This window comes from Meleagris gallopavo, chromosome 5, assembly GCF_000146605.3.
Source record: "Meleagris gallopavo isolate NT-WF06-2002-E0010 breed Aviagen turkey brand Nicholas breeding stock chromosome 5, Turkey_5.1, whole genome shotgun sequence".
NCBI lineage: Eukaryota > Metazoa > Chordata > Aves > Galliformes > Phasianidae > Meleagris > Meleagris gallopavo.
This window is the reverse complement of record NC_015015.2, coordinates 16,026,476-16,051,320: the sequence shown is the minus strand read 5'-3', so window position 1 is coordinate 16,051,320 and position 24,845 is coordinate 16,026,476. Positions and strand designations below refer to the sequence as shown.

The 24,845-nt window shown below is 54.4% G+C and overlaps 1 protein-coding gene across 6 annotated transcripts; it reads left to right on the top strand.

Annotated features, from left to right (window-relative positions):
• The first annotated feature begins 10,579 nt into the window (after window positions 1–10,579).
• CTNND1 (catenin delta 1) lies at window positions 10,580–24,845 on the top strand. Of its 6 annotated transcripts, XM_019615476.2 has the most exons (20): window positions 10,580–10,950; window positions 11,334–11,653; window positions 12,725–12,796; window positions 13,048–13,206; window positions 13,413–13,945; window positions 17,079–17,542; window positions 17,654–17,837; window positions 18,124–18,241; window positions 18,606–18,759; window positions 19,150–19,167; window positions 19,401–19,469; window positions 20,237–20,364; window positions 20,997–21,147; window positions 21,391–21,583; window positions 21,689–21,803; window positions 22,324–22,411; window positions 22,728–22,775; window positions 22,897–22,994; window positions 23,119–23,184; window positions 23,390–24,845. In XM_019615476.2, exons 2-20 carry the CDS (start codon window positions 11,459–11,461, stop codon window positions 23,399–23,401), a joined length of 2,865 nt encoding a protein of 954 aa, XP_019471021.1. In that variant the 5' UTR covers window positions 10,580–10,950; window positions 11,334–11,458; the 3' UTR covers window positions 23,402–24,845. The 6 variants fall into 6 exon arrangements, with proteins under 6 accessions (XP_019471021.1, XP_010709492.1, XP_019471017.1 ...); XM_010711190.3 differs by lacking the exon at window positions 19,150–19,167 and having other exon boundaries at window positions 10,589–10,950; XM_019615472.2 differs by lacking the exons at window positions 10,580–10,950; window positions 11,334–11,653 and having other exon boundaries at window positions 23,393–24,845.

Below are 24,845 nucleotides of genomic sequence, written 5' to 3'. Positions count from 1 at the left end.
CGCCTCCGCTCTCCCGACGACGAAAAGCGACGTGTGGCGGAGCCGCGGGCTGACAAGTGGTACCGAGCCGCTGCCGAACGGGTACGGCCTTCCTGCAGCCCGGTCCAGGCCCTGCGGGCAGCCCCGCGGTTCCTGTCAGCTGGCCGTCTCGTGCCTTTGTGCGAGAGGCCGCCGACCTTCCGCGGTGCCGCTCCTTGGAGTGCTGCGGAGCGGAGACTGAACTTGGGGTGACTGCACTCGAGTCCGGGTGTCTGTCCGTGCGAGGACTGCCGGTGGCTCCGATATGCCCTCTGAGCATCGAGGGGACGGCTGAGCCTCCTCTGATTGTTGGGGAGGGGTGGGTCTCCGGGTGGTGACTCCCTCTCTGGGAAGGACCCGCTGCCTGGCTGGGCTGTGTGGTGGGCGCTATGGGGACAAGCCTGTCCCTGCCCTGCTGGGTGATCCCCTGCCGGGTCTATTGTGCCTTGTGGAGGGCTCTCCTGCTCAACTGCTGGGCACTGAGGGGGAGCACCTGGTGCATGGAGCCGAGTACAGCTGCTGGTGGTTCCTTTTGTGTCCTCTCACTGTGTAACTGGAAGTAAGACTGTCCTCAGCTTGGTGTGGGGAAGGAGCTGAAACTTGGCACTAACGTGGTCGTTACAAACGTAGGATTGCAGGGGGCCAGGGACTGCAGCTCGTGTGCCAGCCTCTTTTGTCTGCCTTGTCCTGGACATGGTGATACAGAATGAGGGCTGGTCTGTGTTGGCTGTGGGCCTTGCTGTTGTTCTGTTCCTGGTATCTGCAGCACACTGCTGTCTGACAGTACAGGGCTTGCTGTTGGCAACAGGGAAGGACGGCACCCACACTTCCCAGAGGCAGGCTCTCTGACTTGTCAGGGTTTACTCACACACTTTAATAGGAAGAAAAGGGGGGGGGCAGCTGCTTTTTTTTTTTTTAAGCTGTCCTTAAACTGAATTTGCAACCTGTGTTGTGTGCAGTGTTTTGTGGTATGTAGCCCTTGCTGGGATTGTGTGTTTTCCCTTCCTGAAAGGGTGGGAGGATGGAGAGGCTCAGTGCTGCGTGGCTTTGGGTTTGCCTTGGCCACAGTGGGGTCAGTATCTCTCATCCAACAAGGCCACCCTGCGTCATTGCATTCAAGAGTCCTCGTGGTCTTCTTTTTCCTAGGGTGGGCTGGTAGTTGGGAGGAAGGCCCAGCTCTGTCCCTGGATTGCCTCTTACTGTTTCTGCTCTGGAGATTAGGCCTGGGTCCCAGGAGTGTGTTTAGGGCACCCAGGATTGGCTTGGACCATGCCTGGAAGGTTGTTGGGTTCTCTGAGTGGCGTCTGCAACTTTAGAGGACAGTGCTATTTGAGCATTCAGTTTTCTCTCCCCAGCTGCCTGCAGTGATCATGCTGTCTGCCTGTCCTTTTCAGGCTGTGATGATAGCTTCAAGGGATGCACAGAGCTCTCTCCTCTCCGTATGGACACAGGTCTCTGCACTGTGCTGTTCTCACTGCCTCAGCTCTGTTTCTGACAAGGAGCAGAACCACAGAATTGATTTGAGTCCATAAAAAGCAACAGGTGTTGCCTGGTTGCGGTGACAAAATCTAAACCTGTTGAGTGATTCAGGCAGCCTCAGAGTTCTGCGTGTGACAGGGCTTGGCTGGTGGAGGAAGTTGTCCTCTGGCACGGCATGCAGGAATGTGCCTCAATGTGAGGCTGCTGGGAAGGGGCTGGATCTGCAGGCTGCAGAACAAAGTGCTGGAGTTCCCTGAGGTGACTTCAGCCTTCTGTTGGCTCCTGCTCTTGTGCAGGGGGCTGCTGGGGGTGGGAAGGACACAGCACTGTTTCTTCAGACTTGACCCATTCCTGTCCTGGGGTTTGTGGCAGCTGGTTGATGAGTGTTGGATCATGTGTGTGTCTGACTCCTGTGTGTCTCATGTCTACTGCTGTGCCGCCTACCTTCCAGTCAGGAGAGCTGCTGTGTCCCACTGCCTTCCTCGTCCAGTAACTGCGGTACGTAGGAATGGACCAATGTGGGGTGACTGCTGTATTCATGCTTCTATGTCACCTGGGTGTGGTGAGGTTCTCCTGCACCAAAGTGTGCAGTACATCTCCTTGCTTTATTTCTTTACAGAGGAAGCAGTTTTCCCAGTGTGTGGTACTGCTTCCTCATTGTGGCCCGTATCTAAACCACCCGGCACGGAGGGGTGAGATGGGTGGTGGGGTGCGAAGGGAAGCTGGTGACTAAGCACCACCAGATGCCAGGTGTGGTGCTGGGATCTACAGCCCTTACCGGAATGCCTGTCTTTTCCCTCTGTGTTCCTGTTAAGGTAGAGGCTGGTGTGCAGTGCCTGATGTGCTTCTGGTGCACGTGGATGTTGAGACTCAGGGAGGTGGTAGTGAGCTGGCAGCAGGTTTCACGCTTCCTTTCCCTTCTGAGAGACCAGCCACCCTCCAGGGGTTGGTGACAGAGGGGCTGACACCTGGGTGGTTTGTCCTCCTGCCTCTACCTTGTGTGCTGCAGCACCATGCTGACCTCATGCCACAGCACTCTGGCCTCTATTCATTGCAGAAATGTTTGTGGCTGTGTGGGCTGGGGGTCTGATCTGGACTGAGCACTTCTTTCCTCTGTACATGTGATTCTAAACAGTTGGTTGCTCAGATGCTTGTGCTGATGAGAGCGGGATTTCTTCTGCTTGCGTGGCCTAAACAGGTTATGAAACCACAGCCTGGCCTGTTGGTGAAGCAGAAGGAGGCGGTGGCTCTGGCTGTGGGGTGCTGGAGTGGTGTCAGGAGGCATGTGGGTGCCCTAGCTCAGCAATGTGGGCTGGAGGTTTCTTTCTAAGCTCGGCCAAGGAAGTTAGAGGCTGAAGGGAGCTGAGCAAGCAGGATGGAAGAGTGAGCCCTTGGACTAGTTCTCCTGCAGCCTGGTTGAGTGCTGCTGTGGATCTGGGTGCTCTTCTAGAGTGTAGGTGACCTCAGGATGGGTTGGTGGCAGCAGCTTGCTGGGCTCCTATGCAAGGGCAGGAGCTGCTATCATGTCTCTTTTCTGGCCCTGATGGCTCCTGTTCCTATGGGCGTTGGCCCCAGTTGCAGTGAACACTGCACAAAGTTCACTGCCTTCCTACTACTGGCCTGGCTCCGGTGTGAGCAGCCTGGAAGGTGTGGGCCTCACCTGTGTCAGCTTCTGAGCAAGGGCTGGAGAGCAGCTGGGGGATGAGCTGCTCATGCCACTTATGCAAGTGCAGAATTGCTGGTAGAGACCAATTATTTGGGGTGAGGCAGGTAGGATCTCTCCCAGGAACACAGCAGTCTCAGAGGAAATGAATATGGAGAACTGATTCCACCCAGGCCAGGAGGAGGAAGGTGTCTCTCTGTCCTCAGATGATGAATGTTCCTCTCATCCACTTTTACATGGTGCCTGGGCCTCGGATTCGCTCTTGTATCTGGGCTGCCTCCTCAGCAATGCTCCCAGCACTGGCCTGGCAAGCCAGGGAAGTGGTGCTGGCTCTCACCGGGCAGCGCGTGGGTAGCTGCGCTGGGCGGGAGGGAGCATGGTGAACTGCAAAGACGAGTTTTTCCGACCTAGGAGGGTGGGTCACCATGTTTGCGTGTTCCTGGCAGGCCCCTTGCCCAGTGGAGTAACGCATTCTTCCAAGCATGTTGCTGCATGTGCAGCTGTTTGCCGTGCCTGGCTCCGGGCGGGCTGAGTCGCTTCAAGGTGTGTGTGTGGGGAGTGGTAGGGGGAGATGGCCTTGCCTGATGCTCACAGGAGCTGCTGGGGGAGCAGGAGACGGCCTGGATGCGCTGCAGAGCCTCTCTTACAGCCTTGGCAAACAGGTGTCCTGCAGGGTTATGGTGCTATTGCCTCCTCAGCTCTGCAAATACCGAGCCCATCTTCAGAGCTTTCTGGACACGGTTGTGTCCCCATGGGAGAATCCTTGAGGCTAGGATGTGGCACCTACTGCCTTTTGCTTGTGAGATGCTCGCTGCCCCAGGCAGGAGCGTGTAGCCACTATGTTTGATAGGTCCCCTCACATGTGGTCCCTGGAGGTAGGGTACGTCCCCTGGGGAGTGGACCCGGTTACGTTGGGGTGGCTGTGCCCGTGCCTTGTCCCAGCCTGTGTGATATGTTGGGGTAGTGGGGAGCAGCCCTTGGCAGGACGTGGTGTTTAGAAGCTTACGGGAAAGGGAAGCCACGATGTCATTTCCCGTCTGACCAGGAAATGCAGGTTTCCTTCCCCTTGGATGGCGCAGGAGCCTGGGATGCTGCCTTTCGGCAAGCGGGCTACGGGGATCTGCAGCCAAATGTAGTGCTGGGGAGCAGCTTGAACTGCGGGCTGGGGTAGGATGCTTCCCCCGTGGTTTTCCTTCACCCATTCATTACTACTCTTGGCAGGGTCCTCTAAATTCACTTGGAGTTGATGCATACGTGCAATTAGGGAGCGGGGGCATCTGATGAGGTCATGCTGAATGGAGCTGGGCTTTTGTTGGCTGCCTCCTCCTGCCCAGCCCTGGCTGATGGGTGCTGTGACTCAGCCCACTGCCTGCCCAGGATCTGAGGCTGTCCGGAGTGAGGGGAGGATGTCCTGCTGGTGCTATGGGGCCATCTTGGAGATACCCTGCATGCCGCTCCCACCCCAAGTATGAGCTCACCGCCTGCTTGTTTGCTCTCTGTGGGGAGAGGTGTGTGACCGACCTGGCTGCGGATTTGTGTGTGGGATGGGCAGGAAAAGAAAGGAGGCTGCCTTTGTGTCTGGGTGTCTGTTAGGGTGGACAGGCAGACCGTTTATGAGTCTGGGTTGGGGGATTTTGTGCTTCCCTGTTCTTCTCTATCTCTTTTGTTCCTTAGTAACTTTGGAATTCCTGGTGGGGCTGGCATTCTCTGGACAAGCCAGGTGCAGTGCCCTTCTGGTGTGCAGTGCTGTCAGGGCAATTCTGTGTTAGTCCCAGCCCCCTATGCTTTTGTGCCCCGGTCAGCCCGCAGGCATGAATAAGCCATGTGGAAGCTGCAGGTGCTGGAAGAGGAAATGATCTCAAGTGGCTTTGTTGGGAAGGGGAAAGGATGGCTGTAGAGAGAGCTCTGCCTTAGGAAAGAAGTGAAATCCCCTGTCTGATTGCTGGTTGGTGCTGAGATGTGCTGTTTGCCCTGGGCTTTTCTGACTGGATGCTTGTGCCTGCAGCTGATGGGAGGGTTCCCAGTGCTGCTGGGTGTGCTGGTCTCTCAGCTGCATCTTCCTGCTCTGAGGCAGCTAGCAGTAGATGTGAGCTCCCAGGTGGGTGCTGTGCCCTTGTCCATCTGCTTGGGCTCAGTGGGGGCAGCTCCTGCCATGCTGCAACCTCAGATTTAATTGAAAAGGGACTTTGCTCCCTGGGCTCTGTAGTACAGCTCTTATCTCAGCAGTGCCAGGCTGGTGTTTGCTTTCCCTGTGGGAGAGAGGCGGCTGAATGTGAAAGTTCAGCCTGGTGGTGGGTGGAGGAAGAGGTGGAGTGAAAGCCAGAGATGTGGTGGCATGGAGCAGGGTGGCTGGAGCTGGGGTGCAGAACTGGGGATTTGGGAGCAACCCACTTGTCTGGGGGCTTCTGTGCCCTTCATCCTGGTGGCTGCTGTCCCTAGTGCAAGGCATGGAGCCGGGGAGCTGCCCTGGAGCTCGTCAGGGTGGGGAGCTGGGGACTACCCCTTCCCTGCGGGGCCCAGGAGCCTGCTGGCCGCCGGAGTGCAGCCTGCCCCAGGAATGCTCTGGCCCCGTTCCCAGAATCCGGCACTTGGTGTTTGTTTGTTGCTGTGCCCCTGAGGTCTGGTGCTACTGTGACAGGAAGCGGGAACGCCGGGGGGAGGGAGGCTGGCCGGCTGTGGATGTGCCTGTGAAATCCCTTTGTCCCTGCGGAGCGCTCAGCTGCAAATTCCCACAGAGAGGAGAGAGCTGCCTTTGTGCTGCTAAAGGGCTCCCAACATGTGAAACCCCTGGGCCGGGGGGCTGGGGTGGGAGCTCAGCGCAGGGGCTGCAGGCCCCTGCCTTCCTGCTGTCCTTGGGCACGTGGGGGACTTGTGGGAGGGGGGCTCTTAAGGTGATGTGCTGGGTGTTGCTGGCAGGAATGGGGTCCCTGGGCCCAGCTTTCTGAGCCCACCTAAAGGTCGTGCCCTGCCTGGGTAGGTCAGTGACTTTGGAGTGTGGCAGCCCCCACCCTGCGGAGCACCCTGGGACAGCTGCCCTGGGGCTGGATTGCTGACATACCAGCAGAACAAGCCTTGCTCTCTGTGGCCAGCCCTTTCTTTCTGTGGCCGGTCTCGTGCTGTTCCTTTCTCCTTCCCTGGGGGCAACCCTGATTGCCCGTGTGTGCTGAGCCCAGCTCTTTGCTCCCTGGGGCAGCAAAGGCACTGAACGTCTGCCCTGTTCCTGGTGGGGCCTGTCTCCTGCCAGAGGGTTGCCCACCGCGTTTCCCAACCTCTTTGTCCAGGCTGGTCCTTGGAACTTGATCTGTATCGTGCATTCCTGCCCTTTTCTTTTGGGGGAGTGATAGTGGGGGTGTGTGCCACGTCTGCTTCCTCACTTCAGCCTGGTGTGCAGGCCCCACCCTGCTCTTATCTCTCCCCTCTTATCATCCTGCCTTGGCTGCTGGCCCTTTCCCTTATACGGCCTGCTATTGTGTCTGCTTGCATCCCTACAGGTAACTCCCTCTGCAAGGGAAGCTTTCCTAACAGAGACTGCGGCCTTTGTGGCAGTAAGCAAGGCAGGCTGGGCTGCCATCCTGCTGCTGGTTGGACTGGCTGTGTACTATGAGCATTGAGTGGCTCTCTTTACCTTGGCCACTTCTCGTGTCATAGTTCCTCCTTCTCCAACTCTTGCCAGGGCCTGGTGGTGTGGGCTGGACTGCCCATGGGGCAGGGAGTGGCCCTGTCAGCATAAGTAGCTCCTGGGATGTTGACTGGCCTTCCTGCATGGGTAGCAGCCTGTCCAAAGTCCCTTCTGTGTCCTCTGCAACCTCCAGGCTGCTGGATAAGGATCTGCTTTGGACAAGGCTCTCCTCGTGTGTGGGAGCTGTAGGGCAGCCATACTACTTGCCTGTGCCTATTCTCAGAGTGGGCTATGGGCTACTATGATATTGGAAGTGCATCCAGAAGATTGTTGTGTTCTCCTGATCGTGATCCCCTTCCACATGTTTATGTTCAACTCACGGCTTCTCTACCTCCAACAGTGCTGCACCTTGACTAGCGTTGGTGCTTGCCTCCCTGTGCAGTGTGAGGGCTGCGTGTGGCTCTCTGAGCCTGGACCCTCTGTTCAGGGGTGTGGAAAGCATCCAGAGATATTGGTTCATTTATTATTTTTTTTTTAGCTAATTGAGACTGACCGGGAGCCTGTGGTGAATTAGTGGGGATGTGAACCAGTGCAGAGCATCAAATGTAATGCACTGTGAAAGCTCAGACAACTGCAGGCTTCAATTATTGATGGGGCTTCTGTTTTTACTAGGTGCATCACGATAGGTAGATGGAACCTGGAGAATTTGTTGCTTCCTCCCCAGAGAGGGCAGGGTCCTGGTACTGAGAGCTGTGCGTGTTCCCTGCTGAAGGGCAGGCAGCCAGCTGGATCTGAGCCCCTCAAATGGATAGGGCAAGGCTAATTACTGGGGCGATGTTGCCATTTTTCTTGTCTAGTAGTTGAGGCAGCGTGCCTGGCACGCCTGCCAGCCCTCAGCCCTGCTGTCCCTGCCACGTCTCCTCCAGCCCTGTGACCCAGCACAGGGCAAGGGGCTGTCCTGCTGGAGGGGGAGGCAGCTCTCCTTCTGCCTGAAGCTGCAGACAGTGTCGTGTAGTGAGGACAAACCTTGTCCTGTGTGGAACAGGTGTGCAAGGAGCACCAACAGACAGGAAAGCTGCTGGGAGTGGGGACGGCAGCCCGAGCTGCTGTGACGCTGTCTCCCTCTGTGCCGTGATGAGGGCTGTAGGTGCACCTCCTAGCAGGGAGCTGTGCAGGGCTGACATGGTGCAGTGGCTTCTGGTTTTGTAGGTGCCTGGCTTGTGCTTTGCCTAAGAAATCCACAATGTTGAGGGAGTAGACTTAACTGCATCCATCCTGGAGGAGAGGCTGGAACGGGTCCTTGTGAAAACCCAGCAGAGGGGCTTTATGCTTGAGTTGCTTTATGCACTGCAGCAGGTGGTGCTTGTCAAGCCTGCTATGTCTTATCTGTAGAATCTTGTCTATGCTCTGCCTGTGGTGTCCTGTTCTGTCTGCCAGCTCAGGGTCAGTCTCTCTGGCCGACAGGAACCTTTTCTGGTGCAGAGCCCTCAAAGCTTGAACTCCATCCTCCAGCAGAGTAGGATGTGGGTGAATTCCATGTGGGTATAGCTGTGATTAAGCCTTCAGAGTTATTTTCACAGGTGAAGTATTTGGTCTTGGGACAGGCAACCATCCCAAGAGTTGGGAGCAGAAGTGTTTAGGAAGAATATCCAGAGTTCTTCCACTGGGCTCTTCAGCACAGTGCATCTCTATTGAAGACTGATTTCAGGAGCTTGGAGTGCAGCATAGAGCTGTCCCAGCACTGGGAAGTGGGAAAACGAGGCCAGAAGGACTGGGATGTCAAGCTTTCTGGGTGCATGCATTGGTCCCTGGGGGCTGTGGGGTGAGTACTGTGGTGTTCCTTATGCCCTGGGCTAGGAGCTGCTTGGGGATGTGCTTTGTCTTCAGGCTTTTTAGTTTTGCCCTGAATCAAGCTAGCTGAAATATTTTTGGCTTGCTGGGTTTTTTAAGTAATGGGTGTGTCAGAAAGTGCCTCTCATGATGAAAAGGCTTTCATGCAGCCGTCCTCAAAGATGGTCATGGTCTGGCTTCGGAAAAATGCTCTGTGTAGTTGTATCTTCTGAGGCGGGGGATGAGGAGGGGGAAATGGGTGCAAAGCAATCCCTGGAATTTCGTCCTTTGTTTTGTGGGATGTAGCTTACTCAGCTTGGAGCTGTCACAGGCAGCTTGCTCCCTCCTCTTCCCTCCTGCTCTCAATCTGAAGATGGCTGTAGCCCTGAGTTGCCGTGGACAGGCAGCAAAGGGTTGTGCTGTGCCCGGGGAGCTGCTCCCCAAGATTGTGGTATGGGAGCCAGCAGGGAGTTGGCAGAAGGCAGAGATCTGGGGCAGACCCTCAGCAGCTGAGAAGGCGTGTGGCTGGGTTGCAGTTTGGGGTGTGTGTGGCAGCCGGTGCTGGGGAAGGGCTGTGCTCTAGCTTCTGCTGGGTGGATGTTTGTGAGTGCAAGGGAGCAAGGAGAGTGGGCGAGGGACCGGTCCTGTTGCTTCCCCCGCTGCTGTGTGTTTACTCCCTGTGGAAGGGACAGGAAGGAAACAGCCTCATGGCTGCTCCAGCCCCTTATCTGGCTCCCTTAATGGCCCTTTGAGTTCCATTGTTAGCATCCACATTCTCTTGGCTGTGCACCCAGGGGATGTGTGGAGGTGGGGACGTGGGCCTGAGTGGCATTGCTGGCTATGCGGGGCCTTACCTTCCTGTAATGGCAAACTCCTCCAGCAGGGTTGCCTGAGGGGGGTTGTACTGTGCAGGAGCCCTTTTTTGTCAGGGGCTGTTTCTCCCTTTTAAAGAGCTTGGTGAGATGCTGTGCTGGAAATTAGTCCTTCTCCACCTGCCAGCAGTCATTCTGACTGGGATCTTGGGTACTCTGTAGGTGTAGGGTGTCTGTGTGAATATGACCATCCCGTGCTCCTGGCCTGGGCGCCTGCTGGCTGAGTCCCCTGGGACTGCAAGCACTGTCCTGTTACAGCCTCTCTGCAGTACGGGCTGTGGGGCTGGGCCCTACTGCCTTGCTCCGTGACTGAGGGAGCTGTCACTGAGATCCAGTGTGGCGGCCCTGGAGGCTGAGGAGCTGAGTCCCCCATCGATTCAGATGGATGCCAACCATGGATGGAGGGGTGTTTGATTTGAGCGTGAGAGCTGAGTTCTTATGGGGCAGGGACAGGGAGGCAAGGTGATCCTCATCTCTGCTGGGCACTGCACATGCACAAGTGGAAGAACTGGATTTTTTTTTATTGATGAAGACATTACAGAATGGCGGCAACCAGATGTTGGGATATGCTGCAGGCAGACTTTAAAGCACATGGAAAAAATCCAGCCTGCTTTGCTGGATTTGGTCACAGTGGTGCCTGTCTGATAGTGCTGGGGCAGATGGGCTCCTCGGGTGTCTGTGGGAAGCTCTGGGGCAGGCAGAGCCACAGGAGAGATTTGGGCTTGCTCACGGGGGGGAGGCATTTTAGGAAGCGTTTAATCTAAATACTCTTGAGTTAATGTGGAAAATAAGTAAGAATTAAAAATGATGCAAAAAAAAAACCTAAAAAAAAAAACAACCACTCACTCTACTCTTGGTGCCTCTGACCCACCATCTGTCTCAGACTGAAACTGGAGGGACTGGGCTGCCAGGGAGTGAGGGGCTGGAGGAGATGGGTACTGTGTAGGGGTGGCGGTGCCCGTGTTCCTGGCCCTGGGTCGGCACTGGGAGAGTGGGCAAAGCTGGTGCTGTGCTGGAGACCGTGGGAAAGCAGTTTCTGCCTCGGCTGCCTGGCTCGAGCAAGTCCCCACACGCCTGCTGTGACTGTATGGGTTTGGGAAAAGCTCTTGTGGGCCTGCCGGGGCTTGGCTGGGGAGAGGTGGAGGGCCAGGCCCATGGTGTTCCTCGTCAGCAGAGAGCAGTTGGAGGGGCTGCAGTATCTGAGGGAGCTGTTGCAGAGATGGTGCCGAGCCTGCAGCTGTCCCAGCTCCGTCCTTTAGAAGGAGAGGAGACCCTCAGCCTGTGTTCCCTTCCCTGCCTTCTGATTTAAGTTTGCTCGTGATTTGACCCCGTTCTCCTGCTGTCCCTGCAGCTCTCTTCCTCCTGCTTCCTCCCTGTGGTGGCTGGGCTATTTCTCCCATGACTCTCTACGTCTAGACCTGGCTGTCCCGTGCCTTTGCCAATCACACCCGAGCTTCCTCCTCTAACAGGTCTGTATGGAAGAAAATGATTTCTCTGTCAAAATGTGTTCATTGTAGTGTGCTAATTCACTGTTTTCCTTTGGGAGGGGATGTTGATGGGTCTAAGCCAATGCCTGTCCCATATCAGTGGGCTGAGGACCTCCTAGGATGGCTACAGGTCTGGGAACCCTGACGAGGACCTGAGGGTGGTGGTGGAGTGGCAGCTCTCAGAGGGGTTTGTGCAGTCCCCTCCTGGGGGTCCTGTCCCACTTTGCTCCCTTTTGTGGATTGGAAGGAACTGTGAATATGTCTTGTTATTGTTTTTCCCCTGTTCTGAAAATCTGTCATAATGAAATCAGTCTCTTCTGACCTTTTTTTTTCTCTCCTCCTTTCCTCCCTCAAATCGTGTGCAGTGAAGAGCGGGGCTCCTCCCCTTCTGGGTCACTTTTCCTCCTCTCACCTTGACACCAAGCCAACTCTGCTTGTGCCTCCCTGTGCCCTTCGTCCCTTCCCCGCCCGTCCTGGGTAACCGTCACCCATGGACGACTCGGAAGTGGAGTCAACCGCCAGCATCCTTGCCTCTGTCAAGGAGCAGGAGGCGCAGTTTGAGAAGCTGACACGGGCGCTGGAGGAGGAGCGGCGCCATGTCTCAGCCCAGCTGGAACGAGTGCGGGTCTCCCCACAGGACGCCGGCCCGGGCTTGGCCAACGGCACACTCTCCCGGCGGCACCAGGTAAAAAAGGCCCTTGGCAGAAGTGGGCACGGAGGCTCCCGGAGCCCCTGTCACTGTCAGTTCTGTCTCAGTGGGGATGGCCCTGGGCCTGGCTCCCTTTGGCCCTCCTTGGAGATGAGGTAGAAGAGAGCTATGCTGGTCTCATAATGCTGGCAGTGTTGTATGTGGCTGGGGCCGATGTTTGCACATCTTCAGCTCACTTATCTGGGTCTTTCTGGGCAGAAGGTATTGGCCTGGAGGATCTTGCTGCCAGGTCAGCTCTGGTTTTGTTTTTCCGCGAGCAGTTAAGGCTGGCTGTGTTCAGTACCTGGATATCCCTCCATGTTCCACCTGGCTTGTCAGAAGATGGAACGTGAGTTGGTGTATTAGCTTTGAGGGCGTGTCTGTGTCTCCTCTCGTGTGGCAACGGGCACATTGCTGGCATCTTGGTTTGTCCCTGGAGTAGCCAAGCCAGGATTGTGAGAGATCTCTGCAGGGCTTGAAGTGTGGTTTAAAATGCCTTGGCTCAAGGTCTCTGTCCTGCTCTTGTTTTCCTGGGCTGTTTTGGGGAAGGTGTCCAGGGCTGATGAGACAGTGTCATGTAAAAGGCACCCACCTTTCTCGCTTTGTGAAAGTTGGTGGTGCCAGGAGGAATGTGGGATGGGAAAGGGCGACTGGAGGGACAGTGTGAGTAGGTAAAGCTGCAGCACCCAGCAGTCAGCTGCTGAGTCTCTGCATGATGCTCCCTTGCAATCCTTCTTAGCCTCTGGGATGTCACTTGTAGCTCCTGCATCAGCAGATAGGAAAGGTTTCCAGGGCCACCTTGGGGAGTGCTTTTGGCTTCTCCATAAGGGCATTTGAATGAGATGCAAGTAGTGTGAGGGAGTTGGGCTTAGTGCCATGTCCCGTAACTTCTCTCAGCTCGGTTGGGCTGGGTGCTGGCTTGCTGTGTGCTACACAGAGCTGAGCATGTGCTGTGGCTGTCGGAGCCAGCTTGGGACCTGGGGCTGGCAGGAAAGTGGGGATAGCTGCAATCCTGGCAGGGATGGGAGTGGTTGGGTAACAGGCCTGCAATGGTGATATGCATTTCAGAACGGCCGTTTCTTGGGTGATGCTGACCTGGAAAGACAGAAGTTCCCAGATCTGAAGCTCAACGGACCGCAGGTAAGAGGAATGAAGCTGTGGGCAGCCTCCTTGCTGGATGGGGTTGTGGGGCGACCTAGCTGGTTGAGGGGAACTTGTGTTTCTAATGTGACTACCTTGGCTGAGTGGGCTCGGGGCATGTTTGGTACAAGAGAGTGCACCCTCTTGTGCAAGGGGATAGTGGGGCTCCCTGGGGTGTAAGATCTCCTCCACTGGCTCTGTGTCAGCTGTGCTGATAGTGAGGGCTGATTGCGTGCTCCTGCTCCTCCCAGGACCACAGCCACCTCTTGTACAGCACAATCCCCAGAATGCAGGACCCAGGCCAGATCGTGGAGGAGACGTACACCATGGAGGAGGACCCAGAAGGGGCCATGTCTGTTGTGTCTGTGGAGACATCAGATGATGGGACAACCCGACGCACAGAGACCACGGTATGTGCCTGGGGAGGGAACAGATGGATTGGACTCCAACTAGGGACTCAGTGGTCAGTGTCACAGCTGTGATTATTGCCAGCTCATTGTTTATGTGAAACCTGCCCAGAGTCAGGTGCTGGACTGAAAGGGGCCTCAGAGGTCACAGGGCTGTGCGGTGAGGCAGAACTTCCTGATGAGAATATACCCTATATCCATCTCTCTAGGTGAAGAAAGTGGTGAAGACTGTGACCACCCGAACGGTGCAGCAGGTCCCCATGGGGCCTGATGGGTTACCCTTGGAAACTTCACCTGTCACAAGCAACTACGTCCAGACGATGGACAGGAACTTCCGCAAGAATGGCAACGGTGGCCCTGGTGGCTACCTGAACCACCCAGGCACGGCCACGCTTCCTCGCAACTACCATTACCCCGATGGCTATGGCCGCCCCTATGATGACAGCTACCCGGGCAGCGATCACAGCTATGGCAGCCTGTCCCGTGTCACCCGCATTGATGAGCGCTATCGCCCATCTATGGACGCTTACCGGGCCCCCAGCCGCCAGGACATCTATGGCCCCCAACCTCAAGTGCGTGTTGGGGGCAGTAACATGGACCTCAACCACTTCCACCCTGAGTCTTATGGCCTGGAAGATGACCAGCGCAGTGTGGGCTTTGATGACGTGGACTACGGGCTTATGTCTGACTATGGCACAGCCAGGAGAGCAGGGACGCCATCTGATGCTCGACGTCGGCTTAGGTATTGGGGTACTGAGTGTGTGGCAGCACGCACTGGGGCACAGGGTTGCTCTAGGGTTCCTTCAACTCTGTTCTTTTCAAAGGAATCGTAGAATCACTTAGGTTAGAAAAGACTCAAGATTAAGTCCAACCTTGCTGTAATAAGATGTATTATAATAGAAAACTGAACGTAATTTGAGTTGTACTGCTTTAAAATTCTTCATGTTCTCTGCAACAGCTTATACCCTCAAGTCCTTCAGGTGTTCACTGCAGCGTGAATAGGAGGAGGGACAGCACCACAAGCTGAATCAGGCGTGGCTCGTGCAGGAGAAATCTTGTATCTGTTTCAAATTAATTGTGTGCTTAATTGGTGGTTAATACTCAGTGCTAATTGAACCAGTTGTCCTGCAGCAAGGAGTTCCATGAGGTGGCTGGACATGGCTCTGGGCTCTTTCCTCTGCACTACCTGTTCTATTAGCATGGTGAGAAGGATCCAGCTGCTCTGTCACTGGCTGAGGTTGGGTGCTGCAGTATTCATCCTACCCCAGTCTGGCTTATCTGCTGGGAAATGTGCCTGATGTCTGCTGGAACTGGCAGCAACCTCACCATTGCATTCTTGCCAAGCTGAGAGTGGCATGCAGCCCTGAAGGAGTTGTGCTGAGCCTGGGGCTGAAGCATACAAGGCTTAGTGCTGCAGTGCCCCAGGGAATGTTCTTGCAGGGTGGGACAGGCTGCTCGACCTGTTTGACAGTTGCAACTTCTCCCCTTCATTCTGCTATGGGTGATCAGCAGCTCTTCTAGCCTGACTCCTATGCAGCTGCCTTGGACAGGTAGAAGAGGGGTTGGGTGGTCCTTAACTGCCTTCCAGGTGTGCTTGCAGGCATTTTGGAATGTTACCTGCTGGAGGCTATGGCTGACAAGGACAGGTATCTTGCACAGTTCTCTCACGCTAGTGAACGTGGCTGCTGGCTGGCTAAGCCTCTCAGCTTGCTCTACTTGTTGTCTGTGCTGCCAAGTGGAGATTGGGGAGGTGCTGAAGTGCATTTGAACAGTGCTGAGATAGGACTGGAGTGAGAAGCTGTGCCTGGACCCCAGCAATGGGGGTGGAGCTGCCGGTGGGCTGGAATGCACATCTATTCCTGCTATGGGGATAGTCAGAGGGCTGACCACAGGCTTGTTAGGTTCCAAGGACAAGTAGCAGAGGCTTGAGAGGAAGGGAAAGAGGAGGCGTTTGCCAGCCCGTCAGAGATCCACCCATTTCTCAGAGTGCATCCTGTAAATCCCCAGTAGCTCTTGGCTGCTGCAGAGAACTGAAGGAGGAGCTTTGTCCTTTTGGCTTGTGCCAGCACGAGCGTTTCTGTTGCTGTGTTGAACCAGTTGGGGCAGTTATTCTCCCAGATTGATTTCCCCAGCCTTATGTTGTGAAGTGTGTGCTGGTTAAAGGAGAGCCGCTGAGGCTGACTTGAGAAGGCTGTGAGAAGCCAGCTTTGGCAGTCCTGAGCCCCCATCTGGCCCCTCAGTATGCCCCTTGGACAAAAGGGATAAGGCAGAGCCCAGAAAACAGGGCACGTGTGCAGCCCTTTCCTACGGCCCCGTGAGCAGGCTCTCCCTCCCCATGCAGACCGATAAAGATCACAGCAATCTGTGGAATCCAGGCACTGTTGAGCTTGGCTTGTCCCCCGCCTTCTCAGTTACCATCTTGCTCAGCTGACTGGCTCACCGAGATGGCAACAAGCAAGAGCGGCATCCCACCCCCTGCCTCCAAGATGTTTGTCTTGAGCAGGGGCCTGGTGTTTAATGACTTCCTTCAGAGAGGCAGCTTGCCAGGCATGTGGGGGACAAAGGAGCACGTTAGGCAGAGAGTGTGGTGTGTGTGCTAACGGTATGTGGCCTTGTACCCTCTGCATGACTCTGCTTGGAGCTCCCTGCCTGCAGGAAGGCTCAGCAGCAGCACAGGAGTGCTTTCCTTGCCTTCTCCTGCCTTGCTACTCCATCCTATACCCCTTTGGGGATGCTAAAGGCATCTTATAGGGGTGAGGCCAGCTGCGGGCTGTGCGGGTAAGAGTTGAGATGTCTCTTGCAATGTTGGCATTGGGCAGCTGTCTTGCTCCTGCTTTGTTCTGCTGCGAGGGCAGAGGTGATGTTCTCAGTTGCCAGACTGAGCAGCATTCTTTGGTTGCCAGCCCTTGTGACTTTGTGCCCCTGGAACTTGTGTTTTGGCAAGTTCTATACCAGAGATTGTAGGGGAGATTGTGTAGGGAACAGAACTTGTCATTGTCCTTTCTTGCATCTTTATGAACCTGCTCAGTCAGTGACAGGGATCTTCCTACGTCAGATTTGGGAGCTTAGAAGTGGGATCTGAAGGTGGCTGAGCAGATCTGAGCCAGGGGACACAGCCTCATCTTGGATCTTGGTTGTGCAACCACAGCGTGTAACACGATAGTCCCAATGGACGTAGCAATCAGAGTAATACAACCCCCTGCTCCTCCTGTCCCTTTCTGCTGGAGACTGCCAAATTCCTTTGCCCAGGTGGAGGGAAGATTCTGTTTGCCATGCAAATTCATTTTTTTAAATAGGATTGGAATCGGGGGTTCTGTATGCTTTGGATGTGTGTAGTGGGCTGTATGCACTACTGCCAGATAGAAGACTTGCTTGTACCAAGACTGGGTGTGGAAGCCTGGGGAACTTCTGTGTGATTTGCACTCACCCACAGTATGTTGTGGGATGAACTTGCCCTCTAGTGGCCATGGGCCTGAGTAGTTGTTTGTGCTCAGCCTAAGGGCTGGGCCTTGCCACTGTAAAAATTGCACAGAGAGCAGGACCCTATGTCTGACCCAGAAGAGATCTGTTGGCTGGGAAGTGACCTGGGTGCTACTGGGGCTGCTCAGGAACCTCCTGCTTCCCAATCCATTTCGGAGATGCCTGGGGCTGGCCTCCAGGCTCCTGCTGGTCCTTGTGTAGCTGTATGGGGAGAAGGAAGATAGCACAGTGCTGCTCTGCAGCCCGGCTCCCTCCCCTTGAGGGTATGCTGCAGCAAGTAGTGGGGACTGCGTACTGTTGTTGTTTTTTGGTGTTTTGTGTTGGTTTGTTTGTTTTGCATCCTCTATTGAGTTGGGCACGGCGCAGGGCTCACACTGATGCTTGCTGTCTCCTAGGAGTTACGAAGACATGCTGGTGGATGAAGTGGCTCCCGACCGGTACTACTGGGCCCCCCTGGCTCAGCATGAGCGGGGCAGCTTGGCCAGCCTGGACAGCCTGCGGAAAGGAGCACCGGCCCCGGGCAACTGGCGTCAGCCAGAGCTGCCAGAGGTGATAGCGATGCTGAGCTTCCGCCTGGATGCTGTCAAGTCCAATGCAGCTGCTTACCTGCAGCACCTGTGTTACCGTAATGACAAGGTGAAGACAGAGGTGCGCAAGCTGAAAGGCATTCCAGTACTGGTGGGATTGTTGGACCACCCCAAGAAAGAGGTGCATTATGGTGCCTGTGGGGCTCTCAAGAACATCTCCTTCGGCAAGGACCAAGACAACAAGATTGCCATCAAGAACTGTGACGGGGTGCCTGCTTTGGTGCGCCTGTTGCGGAAGACCCATGATATGGACCTTACGGAGGTCATCACAGGTAACAGTTCTGGGGAGGTGAGGAGGTGCTAACCTGTTGGGTGAGATGTAGGGTGCAGGCATTTAAAGCCCACGTGCCCTGACCAAGTACCTTCTATATGTGGCTTTGCAGGAACACTGTGGAACCTGTCTTCACATGACTCCATCAAGATGGCCATTGTGGATCATGCACTGCATGCCCTGACTGATGAGGTTATCATCCCCCGCTCAGGCTGGGAGCGAGAACCCAACGAGGACTCAAAACCCCGCCACATTGAGTGGGAATCAGTACTCACCAACACTGCTGGCTGCCTTAGGTAAGGGAGAAGGGTTACAAACAGCTGGCTGAGAGTTGTAGTGTGCTGGGGCTGCTCTAACACTCCATCCTGGAGTAGGAAGGGACTGCTTTGCTGGCTGTGAAGAAGCAACTCCTGGGACAGCCTCTGTTGATGATGTGGTGATGCTTCTTGGCACTGGAGGAGTTTCTCTCTGTCAAGAGAAGCCAGAGAGGAGTCTTCCTTTGATTTGAGCTCTTTTGGGAATGGACTGCTCCTTGCTTGCCCTCAACTGTCTCCCCTATGCTGTGTTTCTCTTGATTGACAGGAATGTGAGCTCAGAGCGGAGTGAAGCCCGTCGGAAGCTGCGAGAATGTGATGGGCTGGTGGATGCCCTGATATACATCATCCAGTCTGAGATTGGCCAAAAGGACTCAGATAGCAAGGTACTACAGAAGGGATGTTACCTGGGCCAGCACAGCTGGGCAAGATACACAGTGCTCTTCTGTTTATGAATTGTTCCTGGGTTCGTCCTGGTAAGGGAAAAAGATGGAGGGGAATCAAGTAATTAGAGCTGACAGGGCTATTTGAGGAACATCTAAACCAGGCACCTGCCTTTCCATACTTGGGAGGAGTGTGGGGTGTGACTCATGTACTGTGTGACCAGATGTTGGGCTCTCAACCAGCAGTTGGCAGTAGGAGTACTTGACCCTACAGTAGGGCTGTGACTAAGTCAGTGACTGTAGCTTTTGCCCAGAGTTGTGGACTGGGCACGTGCTGCTCTGAGTAGTACTGTCTGGCTTTCTGTAGCTGGTGGAGAATTGCGTGTGCCTGCTGAGAAACTTGTCTTACCAAGTCCATCGTGAGATCCCCCATGCTGAGCGCTACCAGGAGACTCCTCTGGCCACCACCAACAATGCTGGGCCCCATGCTGCAAGCTGCTTTGGTGCCAAGAAGGGCAAAGGTTTGTTGGCTGGTGACAAAGACATACTTGGTTCAGTGGGGCTTGAGGGTGGTCTGGGATCTTTTGTAATTCATTCTCTCATCTCTCGTGTGAAGGCTAAATTGCGGCTTTCTCTGGAGACACGGTGGCTTGTGCCTTCCCTTGCTTTGGGAAGTTACTGCTTGACTCATTCAAAGCGTTTGACACGAGCTAATGGTGCCCTGGTGGGTTTCTGTGGTGATGGGATGGTGGTGGATAGATAACCACTAACTTCACATCTTCCCTTTTCTTATGTGTTGTCCCTTCCCCCTCCCTTTGCTTTCTTGCCAAACGATCTGCCCCATGATGCTGTCGGCACTTCTCTCCTCCTGCCTCCCCTCTCTCCTGTCCTCCTCTCCGCTTCGCCAATAGACGAATGGTTCTCCAGAGGTGAGTGTGCTCTTGATTTTAATTTTTCCATGGTGAAAATGATTGGGTGCCTTCCTGAGCTCTTTGTTCCCCTGCAGCTGGCCTTGTGCTGCCTGCAATGTGACTAATGTCCTCGGTGGCATGTAGCTTCTGCTCACTTCTGGGCTTGTTCTTGTAGCAAGTGGCTAAAAGCTGCTGGGCTGATGTGGATGGGAAAATGAGGTGTCTTATGCTTCTGTGCTTGCCTTTTAAAGGTAAAAAGCTTCCTGAAGACCCTAGCGCAGATACAGTGGATTTTCCCAAAAGAACAACTCCAGCCAAAGGTATGTTGTCTAGTGTGTTCAGGACTTGGATGCATAGGCCTGCCTTCCCACAAGCAGTTTGGGAAGGGGTGGCATTGATTTTTCTTTTTCCCCACTGAAAAGAGTCTCTTAAATGGGCAGAGGTTTGACTTGAAAGTAGTTTGTTTCTGGTTGCTCAGGCTCATAAGCTGTGCTGCAGACAGCCCAGAGGAGGCCTGCTGGTCTTGGTGGATGTGAGTACTGCCTCAGGACAGGCTTGTTGGACCTGCAGAGGGAGCTGTTGCCCTCGGAGCTGAGGGAGGGCGTGGTGGCACAGCCCTGCAAAGAGGCCCCCTCTGCTGTGGTTTTAGATTTATCAGTGTCCTGCCTGCTCTTCTCTCCTGGACATGAAGAATGGGCAGGATTTTAAACTAAAATGCCCTGCCTAGAGGAGTGTTCTGCAGTGTGAACATAAGGAAGGGTCACTCCAAGGCAGACATCCTACCTAATTCCAAGGAATCCAACCTTGAGGGCAGCAAATCACAGCCCCTTTGTGGCCAGCTGAGCAGCAGCTATTGGCCATGGGCTTTAGTTCAGCTACTTCTACCTTGAAACACTGTATTCTGAAGTCTGAAACTGATGTCTGGGCTGATTATCTGGGGTTTCTGTTGCTGAGGGACAGCCTGTCTTGCTGTGTATCAAAGAGCAGACAGTGTCTAGCACTACTCCTTTGTGCAAGTCTGTTGCTTGGTCTTGGGTACTCGCAGAGGTTATGAGTAACCTTATTCCTCTCTGTGCCTCTCTGGAAGGCTATGAGCTCCTCTTCCAGCCAGAAGTGGTCCGGATATACATCTCTCTGTTAAAGGAAAGCAAGACTCCACCCATCCTAGAGGCTTCAGCAGGAGCAATTCAGAATCTGTGTGCTGGCAGTTGGACGGTGAGTGCCTTGTAGAGCTGGGCATGTTGGTGTTCATCAGTGTTTAAGGAAAGGGGGGATTTGGGGCGCATCACTTTTTGGTGTCAACAGAGCTGTGAAGTGTCGAAGCTCTGGCATTCCAGGCTGTTGCACTTCATGCGACTTGCTCTGAAGAAGACATAATTCAGCGCAGCTCAAATGTGGACCACGAGCCTCCTGAACTGTTCAGGGTTCTTTGCTCTCTGCCATCTGTTTTTTTTCCAAGGGCTGCCTGCGTCTCTTCCTGCAGCCTGTCCTCTGCCACTTCTTCCCTTCTCCAGTTTAGAAGAGGGAGTGTAGATTTTTGACTCACTCTGTAGTGCTGCTGTGCCTTTCTTTGTGTGCACGGAGAGATCAAACAAAAGCATGCCTACCTGGCTGGCGGGGGGGGCTTTGTCACCTGTAAATCAGCCCTCTCCCATTCACAGACATTGCTTGGGGTTACTTGGAGATGGGTCTGGGACCTTCACAGCATCTCTTCCTATGGGTTAACCCAGGGCCCTCGGTTTCTGAGGTGGGTGGGTGTTAAAGTTCCCACTAGTGCCCCCGTGCTCAGGAGCAGTGTGAAGCTTTGCCTCCCTGGGTTCCACCGTGGTGTTCTGCTCTCCCTGCAGTACGGCCGGTACATCCGCTCAGCACTCCGCCAAGAGAAGGGACTCTCAGCCATTGCTGACCTCCTGACCCATGACAGTGAGCGTGTGGTGAAAGCAGCATCTGGAGCCCTCCGCAACCTGGCTGTTGACTTACGTAACAAAGAGCTGATAGGTGAGAGCTGCAGACACGCTTCACATCCATTTGGTTTAAAACTTCCTCTAGACTGGCTGAGGACGGGTATGGGCACAGTGGCTGCACAGGGGGTTTCTGTTGTCCATTTCCCAGATAAACATATACTGGGCTCCTTGGGAGATGCATCAGAATTGGTGATCAATCTCTGATCTTTCAGTAGTGACTCTTTTTCTTTTAGTCGCTGTCCTTGCTCGCTCACGCCCAACTATTTGCCCTTATTAGGTAAACACGCCATCCCCAACCTAGTGAAGAACCTGCCTGGAGGCCAGCAAACTCCAGCCAAAAACCTCTCTGAGGATACAGTGGTGTCCATCCTCAATACCATCAATGAAGTCATTGTAGACAACCTTGAGGCTGCCAAGAAGTTGCGGGAAACGCAGGGGATTGAGAAGTTGGTGCTGATCAACAAAACTGGGTAGGCTCTGCTTGATGGATAGTGCAGGGGTGGAGAGCAGCTTTTCCCAAGGCTGCTTTGAGGCTGTGGATATTGCCAAACATCTTTTCCTTCACTGCTTTCTAGGAACCGTTCAGAGAGAGAAGTCCGAGCAGCTGCCCTCGTCTTGCAGACAATCTGGGGATATAAAGAGCTGCGGAAGCCCCTGGAGAAGGAAGGCTGGAAGAAGTCAGATTTCCAGGTATGAGGAGTGGTGGAAAAGTCCCCTGTCCTAGCTTGGGTCTTGCTGCAGGGAGGAGGTGTTCCCGAAACTCAGCAGTGTTTGATTTCAGCTCTTCTCTTGCTGTTGTCACTAGAGACCCTTGAAAGTGTCCCCTCTGCCACTTCTTAGTGGGTGGGTGGCAGTGGAGCAGAAACACTCTGCAAAGTATTAAGTCTTGAACATCAGATCTACCAGCAGGGAAAGTCTGCAGCACTAAAGCCATTGTGGCAGTACTGAGGGGGGAAAAAAAATGGTCTTCTGGTATTTGCTTTCCTTCCTAAAAGCTGCAATTGCCTCTTCGAGGCTGGGTGCTGCCCTGACCCAGCCTAGGTAGACTGCCTCCATCCTTGTTTATGGGTGCTCCCCCAGGGACTTTGGAGCACCTTCAGGTCCTTTGCTCAAGGACTGTGGGAGGGAAGCATTGCTGGGTCTGCTGGGGCTGGAGGGTTGCTACGTGCTTGGTGTATGGAGTCTGAGTGGTTGTTGTCTGGTGCTCCAGGTGAACCTTAGCAATGCCTCTCGGACACAAGGAGGAAACTCATTTGATGACAGCACCTTGCCTCTCATTGACAGGAACCAAAAAACAGGTATGTGCCCTTCCTCCTGTTGTGGCACTTGTGTCCATTTTAACTGCCTTGTGGGTACCTGTGTTCCCTCTGTACTTTTCATCCCCAGCTTCCTTGGGTTCCCCAGGACTTCATGCAAAACCATCAGCCTGGGGGGTTTATTTTTTTTCCTCAGGACTATAAAGGCTGCTCAGAGTTTACATAGAGTTTACAGTCCTACAGTATCCTTGGGCCAATAGTGCTGAGGCTGGAGCTCCATCTGGGCTTATCCAGCAGTGATTCCACTGCTGCTTGTGGCTGCAGAGGCTATGTCTGATCTGTTTTCTCATCCTTCTAGACAAAAAATCCTCCCGGGAGGAGATCCAGATGAGCAACATGGGACCAGGTAGGAAAAGAACTGGAGGAAGGGCGTCTTCTCTGATGTGCTGGGAACGCCTTGCCTCTTATGGAGAGGATGCTGCCTCACAAAAAGGTAGTGCAACTGATGGTCTCCTGTCTTCCTCCAGACAACTATTCCACACTTAACGAGATGGACCACAGCAGGACACTGGACCGATCTGGTGATCTTGGAGACACAGAGCCAGTGAAGGCAGCACCACTGATGGTGAGCAGCTTTTCTTAATGAAGCTGGAGTGGGCAGAGGTGCAGGGAATGACACTCAGAGAACTGGGCTCCTGTGACTAACCCCTGCCTGCTTCTTCGCCCCTACTAACCCTGTGTGTCTGCAGCAGGAGGAGGGGCAGGAATCCCAGCCTGAGGCAGAGGAAGATTCTGCTGTGTTTTCCTCTGTGTCGGTATGTCCTGCAGCGCCCTGTCCAATCTGAATAGTGGTGGCAAATCCTGCTCTGCTGTTAGGGGTGCTTTGGGCAGCCAAATCATGCTCTGATCGCTGCAGCCTACAATCACTGTCTGATCCTGATCCACAGGGGCCATAAACATACCTTCACTGATTGTTCCTGCTCTGGATGTGCTAACATTTCTCCCCCTCTCTTTCCACAGCAGAAGATCTAGCTGCTATCCCTGCCTCTGCTCAATTTGGTTGATAATATATTTTATATATATAAATATATATAACTCTTCGTGGTGGAATGGACCGAATTTTTTTCAACTTTTTTTTTTTTGCTGGACTGTTTGTGCCAACTAGCCAGCCAGATGACTGGGTTCTGGTCCCACAGGAGGCAGCCCAGGCCTCTCTGCCTCCTCTCAGTGGCTGCATCTCCCTGTTCTGGGACAACTATCAATAACTCTTCCTCCCTGTCCTCCACCACTTCCCTTCCTTCAGAGAGGAGGCCCTCCTGCCTGACTGCCCGCGCCAACCGGCAAGGATGCTGCAAAACAATTCCAGACCTCTGCCTTGACCAGGAACTGCCTTCTCTGCCTCGCCTCCCTTCTGCTTGGAGTCTACTGCGGGGACAGCGACCAAGACCTTACTTGCCACCTTCCTTTGTTGCCTATAGGATATTTTTCTGTGTGTGGGATCACTCTTGTCCCTGCAGCCTCAGCACAAGAGCATCCCTCCCTGGCGGCAGCGGGACTGGGATGCAAAGGAGGCTAGAATCACGGGGGTGCTGGTGGAAAGAAGAAGCAGCAATAACTCTTCTTGCTTTGCTCTAGATGAGGCTTTAGGGGTGTGGGAAGAGGGATCTATCCTAGCTCTGACTGTTTGGCCTGGCTCTGGATCCTGCTGGGGGGAGCAGGGGTCTGTCTGGGTGGGACAATTGAAAAGAGGAAGGATCCTTATGTAGGGAAAGGGTCTGTGTGGTGTGTGCAGGGCAGGACTCTGCCCTGGGGGTGATCTTTCCCTGGGGAAGGAGTAGGGTAGGAGGAGAAGCAGCAGGGCTTTTGGGGCCGGATTTCTTTGGGAACTGGCTGAAGTAGCGGTGGGTCTGCGAGAGCATGCGCAGCAGGTAGGGCCTGGATCCCAGCCACCCCCGTGCATCAACTGCCTGTGGCAGTGCTCCCTCAGACTTCTCCTTGACCATGTGCCTTTCTTTTGCCACTGTGAAATAGCTCTTTGAATTGTACTGTTTGGCTTCGCTAGGGGAAGCGGCGTTCCAGGCTCCTGGTGGGGCTGAGCTGGAAGCCCAGCAGGGAGGATCCCAGCCCTGCTGCCTTTGGCTGCCACTGCTGAATAGGGAGTGGGGCTCTCCCCTCTCTCCTGTTCTGGGGAGCCCAGGCTGTCCTGGGAGCATCTCTGTGGTGGTGGGGGCGTGTTTGGTGCTGTGATATTCTGGGTGAATAGGGGGAGGCTTAGGCTCACTGTGCAACTGGAAGCCTCCTTGCAAGGCTGCAAACTGGAGATGGAGCCCTCCCCAGTACGCACACTTGTGCCTCGCTCTTCCAGCTCCAGCCACACCTCAGCTCCGTTTGGTTTTGTTCTGGGGTCTAACTTCTCTTTTTCCTTTAAATATGTAAAACACTAATTCCTTTTAATTTTTTAATTCCAGATGAACCA

Coding starts and splice junctions, on each gene's coding strand:
- CTNND1 (XM_019615476.2), top strand. CDS start 11,459: ATGGACGACTCGGAAGTGGAGTCAACCGCCAGCATCCTTGCCTCTGTC. Junction 13,207..13,412: donor CCCGACGCACAGAGACCACG/GTATGTGCCTGG, acceptor CCATCTCTCTAG/GTGAAGAAAGTGGTGAAGAC. Junction 19,470..20,236: donor AAGAACAACTCCAGCCAAAG/GTATGTTGTCTA, acceptor CCTCTCTGGAAG/GCTATGAGCTCCTCTTCCAG.